The sequence below is a fragment of the Periophthalmus magnuspinnatus genome, chromosome 3 (assembly GCF_009829125.3).
Source record: "Periophthalmus magnuspinnatus isolate fPerMag1 chromosome 3, fPerMag1.2.pri, whole genome shotgun sequence".
Taxonomy (NCBI): Eukaryota; Metazoa; Chordata; class Actinopteri; order Gobiiformes; family Gobiidae; genus Periophthalmus; species Periophthalmus magnuspinnatus.
In genome coordinates this window covers 7,845,720-7,854,192 of record NC_047128.1, presented here as the reverse complement: position 1 = coordinate 7,854,192, position 8,473 = coordinate 7,845,720, and the positions used below count along the sequence as shown (strand labels likewise).

General features: G+C 43.0%; 1 protein-coding gene across 2 annotated transcripts in view; it reads left to right on the top strand.

Annotated features, from left to right (window-relative positions):
* The first annotated feature begins 563 nt into the window (after nt 1-563).
* The window catches only part of pla2r1 (phospholipase A2 receptor 1), a 31,916-nt gene continuing 24,006 nt past the window's right edge, over nt 564-8,473 (top strand). The window contains exons 1-4 of one of the 2 annotated variants that reach the window (XM_033990572.2): nt 564-858; nt 5,809-6,186; nt 6,824-6,997; nt 8,013-8,177. In XM_033990572.2, coding sequence (XP_033846463.1) covers nt 735-858; nt 5,809-6,186; nt 6,824-6,997; nt 8,013-8,177 — 841 coding nt within the window. In that variant the 5' untranslated portion in view covers nt 564-734. The remainder of the gene's footprint in view (nt 859-5,808; nt 6,187-6,823; nt 6,998-8,012; nt 8,178-8,473) is intronic. The other variant, XM_055230078.1, reaches the window with a different exon arrangement.

Sequence of the window (8,473 nt, the reverse complement as noted above, 5' to 3'; positions counted from 1 at the left end):
GTGCAGTATTATCTCATGACGTTGTGCAAGGTCCATCAAAATGCACTGTACATGTAAGAATTCATAATACATTTACAAATAAATATATGTTTAAAACATTTTTATTAGGTGGTAGATCTTTCAGACACGATCATTTTAAAAGTAGCTCACATACTGAAAACGTCTGAGCACCCCTGATGTAGAAGATTTAAAACTTGCAGTAAAAAGTACTTCATGATAACCAAATTAGCTTCCATAGTTTGGGCAACAGTTTGCATGACACTGTAAAGGTCCCTGACTTTTGGTGTTTTTACACGAGATGCTCTCTCAATTCATTTTAAACTAATCAGCACACTAAGAGAACCCTGCTTTGAAATTGTGACCCCTTATGGCTGTATGTTAAAGAGGAAATTCATCTAGGCTATCCTAAAATGTTAAACTATTGATAATATTTGATTGCCTGCAAAATGTGCACGTAATATGCTAGAGAGGCGCTTCAGTTGTACAGTTGTAAATGATCTTCTGTATAATTTATTTTGACCCTGCGCTCCTGCAGGCTAATGTCTGTTGAACACACTGTAGCACAGCCCCTTCGATGTGATGCCCACAGCGCAGGACAGCTCCTCCTCTGGTCTCCCGCTGAAAAGACGCACAACTCGACCAAAGTTTGCCTGAGAGGAAAATATCGAGCTCAGTGTAATAAGCAAGACTCGGAATGTGCGAATCTTTTGCTTTACAGCTCCACAAACGGTAAAATGATGTTGAGACAGCCTCGGTGCACGGATTACGCGGGGTTTGTTTGCGTTGTTATGTTGTTGGCGAAAGGCTGCGTCTGTGGCACCGAAGTTCTGGACAAGAAGGAACTTGAGGAGTATTACAGTAAGTATGCAACCTCTGGATACTGTTTACATGGCTACAAGGCTAATGCAAACTTTTTAACATGGCCGTGTTGAAAAGATGCTCAAGTTGAACGATTGCTAAACAGCTTGATTTTTGGAATAGACAGGCAGAGAGCACATTCCACGTATTCCTGTCATGATGTTTACTAGCAGGAAAAGTGAAAGAAATGCCCAATTTAAACTTGGAAGCGGAGCGATTCTAGGCCTCCAAGTTTAGGGATGCTTAGTACCAAGGGGATAATATGCGTGGGTAGTGCTTACGCCAAATCTACCATATTATGTACCCTAACACTCTTTCTTACCCATCTCTCTCCATGCCGTTATATTAGTCCTTCTCTTTAGAGTTCAGTGGTTCCCAAACTATGGCATAGGTGTTTGAGTCAAGTCCTGCTTTGTAGCCTATGGCCTACTTTAATTTTGTCTTCCTCAGTCCTTCCTACAGGTTAACTGTACTAATACTACTGTATTAAACAATATACTATACTCTCTCTCTCTCTGTCTATCTGTGTCACCCTTCTGTCTCTCCCTCTATGTTTTCTTCTCTGTCCCTCTTCTGTCTCTCTATGTCTCTCTCAGTGTCTTTCTCTGTCCCTGTTTTCTCTCTCATTTCTCTGTCCCTCTTCTGTCTCTCTCTCTGTCCTTCTCTGTCTCTCTTCTCTCCCTTTGTGTTTCCTTCTCTATCCCTCTTCTGTCACTCTATCTCTCTCTCTGTGTCCTCTGGCTCTCTTCTGTCGCTCTCTCTCTGTCCCTCTTTACTCTCTCTCTCCTCTGTCCCTCTTCTGTCTCTTTTTCTCTCTTTCTCTCCTTCTCTGGCCCTCCTCCCACAGAGAGCTCTCTCTCTCTCTCTCTCTCTCTGTGTTTCCTGTCCTTCTTCTGTCTCTCTCTGTGTCCTTCTCTACCCCCTTCTGTCACTCTCTCACTGTCATTTTCTGTCCCTCTTCTCTCTCTCTCCTTCTCTTCCCCTCTTTTGTCTTCCTCTCTGTCTTTCTCTGTCTCTCTCCCTCTCTGTCCTTCTCTGCCCCTCTTTTGTCTCCTTCTCTGTCTTTCTCTGTCCCTCTTCTGTCTCTCTCCCTCTCTGTCCTTGTCTGCCCCTCTTCTCTCTCTCTCGCTGTCCTTCTCTGCCCCTCTTATCTCTCTCTCTCGGTCCTTCTCTGTCCCTCTTTTGTCTCTCTCTGTCCTAAGAGTGCACTGTTGTGCCTGCTCCACAGACCAGTGAAAGATGTTTCGAAAGAAAGAGAATGAGAGAGAGCGAGAGAGGAATTAACTCATTTAAATGTTTAAGCTGCTGATATGGCTGTAAAACAATATCTGCATTAAAATGTCCCGTGAAGTTTTTCATCCTACTCAGACTAACAAAACAGTTAGCTCGATAAGATTTTGGGTTCTAAAATTTGACACAGGGGCAGGGCCAGGACATATATATATATATATATATATATATATATATATATATATATATATATATATATATATATATATATATATATATATATATATATATATATATATACATACATACATACATACATACATACATACATACATACATACATACATACATACATACATACATACATACATAAAAAATCTCTTCCTCACCCTCCGTGGGTGGTCTCATCCCCTCTTTTCCACGCTCGGGACCTCTACCAAATGCCTCTTGAGAGCATGAGGGTTCTGCGCAGCATCTTTGCTGTTCCTAGTACTGCACTTTTCTGGACTGAGATGTCTGATGTTTTTCCTGGGATCTGCTGTAGCCATTCCTCCAGTTTGGGGGCACTGCCCCGAGTGCTTCGATGACCAGGGGCACCACTGATACCTTCACCTTCCAAGCCTTCTCCAGCTCTTCTTTAAGCTCCTGGTATTTCTCTAGTTTCTCATGTTCCTTTTTCCTGATGTTTCCATCACTTGGTACTGCAATGTCCACCACAACGGCTTTGCTCTGTTGTTTATCCACCACCACAATGTCCGGTTGGTTCGCCATCACCATTCTGTCAGTCTGTATTTAGAAGTCCCACAGGATCTTGGCTCAATCATTCTCCACTACCTTTGGAGGTGTTTCCCACCTTGATCTTGGGGTTTCCAGTCTGTACTTTGCACAGATGTTTCTGTACACTATACCCGCCACTTGGTTATGCTGCTTGATGTATGCTTTCCCTGCCAGCATCTTACACCCTGCAGTTATGTGCTGGATTGTCTCAGGGACCTCTTTGCACAGCCTACACCCTGGGTCTTGTCTGGTGTTGTACATCTGGGGCTCTGTCGCTCTGGTGCTCAAGGCCTGCTCCTGTGCAGCCAGGATGAGTGCCTCTCCTTCAGTCCAGCTTTCTCAAGCCATTGGTAGGATTTCTTGATATCAGCCACTTCAGTTATGTTCCGGTGGTACATCCCGTGCAGGGGCTTGTCCTTCCATGATGGTTTCTTCAGCACCTCTTCCTCTGCGCTCCACTGTCTGAGACATTTGCTGAGCACATCATCTGTTGTGGCCTTGTCCTTGATGTACTTATGGATGTTGGATGTTTCGGCTCTCACACTCACTAGTCCTTGGCCTCCTCCCTTACGGCTTGCCTACGGCCTCAGGGTGCTGGATTTGGGATGGAACCCGCCATGCATGGTCAGGAGCTTTCGGGTCTTAACATCTGTGGTTTGTATCTCCTCCTTTGGCCAGCTTATGATTCCGGCTTTGTATCTGATTACTGGCAGGGCGTAGCTGTTTATTGCCTGGGTTTTGTTCTTGCCACTGAGCTGACTCCTTAGGACTTGCCTTACTCGTCTGAGGTATTTGGCCATGGCTGCTTTCCTGGTTTCCTCTTCAAGGTTGCCATTTGCTTGTGGGATACCAAGGTACTTGTAACTGTCCTCAGTGTCTACTATTGTCCCTTCTGGGAGGGAGGCCCCTTCTGTGTAGACTGCCTTCCCTCTCCTTGTCACCATTCAGCTACACTTCTCAAGTGTAGATGTCTGTGGATCAGTGAGTCGATGGCTCGCTCATTCTTAATGTACAGCTTGATGTCATCCATGTAGAGGAGGTGACTGATGGTAGCCCCATTCCTGAGTTGGTATCCATAGCCAGTATTGCTGATGATTTGGCTAAGGGGATTCAGACCTATGCAGAACAGTAGTGGGGACAGTGCGTCTCCTTGGTATATGCCACATTTGATGGTCACTTGTGCAAGTGGCTTGCCATTGGCTTCAAGGGTGGTTTTCCACAACCTCATCAAGTTTGTAATGAAGGCTCTTAGAGTCTGTTGTACAGCTCCAGACATTCAGTGATCCATGTGTGTGGCATTGAGTCGTAATCAGTCCAGGCAGTGCACAGGTCTACCAGGAGCTGGTGTTTGGCTGGTTTGGTTGGATGGGGTCTGGATCAGGATCGTACGGCCTTCAGTTAGCCATTCAGGGTGAATCCCATCCATTAGCAGCTGGTTCATTTGTGCTGCCAGATGCTCATGGAGACCAGTGAGCTTCTTTAGCCAGTAGGCGTGGATCATCACGCAGACCTTGTGTGTCCGGGCGACATCTGAGCCAGCATCTTGTAAGTTTCGTTCGCACTCATCATTGTATGAGGTAGGCAGTAGCTTGAAGGGTCTTGTCCACTTACCCACACTGGTTGTTGGTAATTGCTCATTGCACCCTTGGGGGAGATTCGAACCCAGGTCCCCCATGTGAAAGTCAGGTGACATGGCTGCCAACCTCTGAGCCGTAGTTGCCCGTTCCTGGGTTAACTGCTTGCTAGCGTAGTTGGCATGCTTTGTAGCAAAGTGATGGCTGACATTGTACTCTTTGAAAACCGTGAGTTTTTTCGCATATTAGGCCAAAATAATTAAAGAAAATATTTTGTTGTCCGCTCCGTATTAAACAATATGCACTCACTATCCACTTTTTCTTTTCTTTGATAAGCGAATTTTTGCAGAAGGGCTGATAAGAGAATAAGAGTAATACACATGAACAAGGTTGCTGTAGCTGAAGGGCGCCATCTTTTGGGGAATCGTTGGCATTACAGGGGAACGGTAAATTGAACAAGGTTTACCCTTACCTATTTTAATATAATTTGGTCACGTTCGGTGGGTCGGATTAATAAGACCAAAGGGCCATGTGTGGCCCCCGGGCCATAGTTTGGAAACTGGAGAGCAAGATTGTCTTACTACCTCTGTGTTGCCCATTAGATTCACGATGCAAAATATGGTTTAACATCAGAAAAAAAATAGAGGATGCAAAAAGAAGCTACAGCTAGATAGGAAATAGTCACTGTGTGTCTGTGTGTATATATGTGATGTGTGTGTGTGGGTGTGGATGGTGCAGAGGCTAGAGCAGACATAATAATAACATATTATTTACGCCCTGCTTTAGTAGTCAATGCTGAGTAACTACAGGCAAAGCAAAGGTTTGAGCAAATCCCTCCAATGTTCTCCTAGGTCATTTGTGCAGAGGAATGCATTCCTTCAAACACATAAATAAACACACCTCCTTCTGGTAATGTGATACATCATACAAGAGGTCCAGATTACTAAAGACTGAGGGAGAATTCAGTTTTCCACAGTGGAAATGCTCTCTTATGAGATATTATTATCCAACTGTTTGGAAGCTCTTTTATGTGGCTAAATATGGATAGAAAGACTTCAAGGAGACTTTTGCTTTAGTTGGTTAGTATGGTTTTACACTTATTTATTGCAGGTGCATTTATTTAATTACAGGTGTATTTATTGCTCAAAAATACCTGCATTCCTACTGTGGGTGATCTCACCTCTCTACAGGTCAAACCATCTCATCTCCATGGACATAGATAAGTTTAACACTATATTGTAGAACATTCAAGGCAGTAATACCTTCTCCATGGAGACAAGCAAGTACAGGGCCACGCCAGAAATGTTACATAGCACATCTTTAATACCAAAATATTTATCTTACACTTGTTGTGCATTTATCTTCCCAGAAACAAGTTATTTTATGCTGGAGAGTAGTGATCAGCATAAGTGCATCACGGTGGGAGAGAGCATACTAAGACTGGAGGACTGTGAGCATCCAACCCGGTACATGTTGTGGAAATGGGTCTCCAGACAACAACTGTTCAACCTTGGGACCGGCCAGTGCCTTGGACTAAAAGTGAATACATCTTACCCGTTGGGCATGTTTGAGTGTGACACGTCCTACTTGCTCATGTGGTGGCGCTGTCAGGACAATGGCATTTTTGGGCCTTTTATCTGGAGGCTGACAGTGTCTGGAGATCTAGTGACAGCCAAGAAAAGCTCCTACTACAATTGGAAGAAGCATGGAAGTCACAATGAAGGGCCATGTTCAGTTCCCTATGAAGGTAAGTGAAGTAATACAACAGACCATTTTGTTTTAAAGGGCCCATGTTATGCAATTTTCTGATCTATGTTATAATGTTTTAACCTCATCAAACTGGACTTGTGCTTTGTTTCATTCACACGTTAAACACACAAATCTTGCATATTTAGGCGTTTCTTCTCTCAAACAGAAAACACTCTGTTCCACCTTGTGATGTCATGTGGCAATACAGGCAATACTCCACTGTGTTTTTAAACCATGCACTTTCAGCCTGGACTTTCCTGTCTACTAAATGAAAGGTATTAGGTAGCTGTTAACAATTTTGCGTAAAATGGGACCTTTAAACTTAACGTTTTGTTATTGTGTTATGTTATTGTTGTTGTTGTTATTATATTATCCTCAGCATCTTTAAGTGGCTGGGTCAGATTGTTACACATCAAGTTAACAGTTTGTTAATCAAAAGAAAAAAGCAATTTTCCATTTTTCACAACCTTCAGTGCCTGACAATTGGGTCCAGCTGGGTCTATGGCAATAGTTCTCTGTTAGACGTAGTAGAAGGAAAATTGCATTGAATCCTGTCAAAATATACACTTCACATTAAATTATTAGAAAATATAAATTATCCAGAAATATTTACAGCTTTATTCTATTTTTTACAGAAATTTACACTCTTCTGGGTAATGCACATGGGAATGCCTGCACTTTTCCATTTAAATACAACAATAAATGGTACACAGAATGCACGACAGAGGGGCGCGAGGACCACCTGCCCTGGTGTGCCACCTCCACCCATTACGACCAGGACGAGCGCTGGGGCTTTTGCCCTGTGGATGGTGAGCTTCAAAGACTCAACTCAAGATGTTTATGTTGAAAAGAATGATGTGCAAGAACTGGTGAACTATGCTAAGAGTCCATGTTTTCAATGGCTTTTTAAAACACCAATTTTCTTTCAGCCACTCCCTTCTGGCATCACCACAATAACGATTACAGTGTTTGCCTTCATAATTAGGCTGGTGAAGATTTCTCCTTCCTTCCCATTGCTTCTATATTTATTTGGGTTTAGGACTACCACTACAGGAATGTTGTGGTTCAAGTGTTTCATCATTGGGGGCATTGTTCTTTGTCGGTTTCTTTTTTACTTCTTATTTTTTCAACAAAAAGTCTCACATGGGAGTATAGGATCGGTCCAGCGAAAAATTTCCTAAAATTGGCATCGCCACAATGTTCTATACCCACTGACTCGGCGGTGCCACCTAGAAGTTAACCCCTATGGGAGAGGAGCCTGGTAAACTTTGGAATACACATGCAAAAGTCGACCATATTGGATCAGAAATTTGCCACAATTTTCGCCACGCTTTCAAAATGTATCAACTCCCAGTTTTTGCTACAAATGAGCTCAGGTTTCACATACTACATCCAGAAACAATGGTTTTCATAACATATCCATGTTTTCGCCAAATTCCACACTTTTCGCCCGTACCACGCCACCAAAATATTGAAAAATATGCACGGGTTTTGCCCTTACGTCCCAAATTCAAATCACAGGTGTTGAATGAATGGAATGCACTATAAAGTCAAATTAAATTGAACACTATAGTGCCCCATACCATAGATGTCAAATGTCAACATTATTGGATTCCTACGAAATTTATGGTCATCCAAAAAAACCTTTTCCACATTTTTCCCCACCTGTTTTCAAAACGTATCTAGTCCCAGGTGGGGACTCGACTGCCCTCACGCGAGGGCGGTCACGCAGGGGGCGGTCGCGCAGGGGCGGGGGTCATCATTGCTGCTTGCAGCTTTAATTAACTACTATTTTTCCAACTGACCACCTCTAATGATCTTTAGATTCTACCTGTGACACATATTGGGAGTCGAATGCTGAGCTGCAGGCATGTTACCAGTTTAACCTGCACACCATACTGACGTGGAGCCAGGCACACTCATCCTGCCAGGCCCAAGGGGGCAACCTGCTCAGCATCATCAGCCTGTCCGAACTCAGATACATTAGAGGTAGGGCCGAACGATTTTGAAATAAATTTGATTATAATAACTAATAGAATTTTCGTGTTTGTTAGGATTATGGATGCTCAGATCCAGCTTTTTCAGTTCTGATACCGATTTTGATACTATAGCTTTAAATATCTGCCGATACCCAATATCAACTGATACCAGTGCAGAGACTGAAAGCAGCATATATAATAAAAATAAAATAAGACAAAACTAAACCTAATGTGTTATATGTAGCTGTTATTTACCCCAAAAATAACTACAGAACAATTTTGTATATGTAAAAGTTCAAACATTTC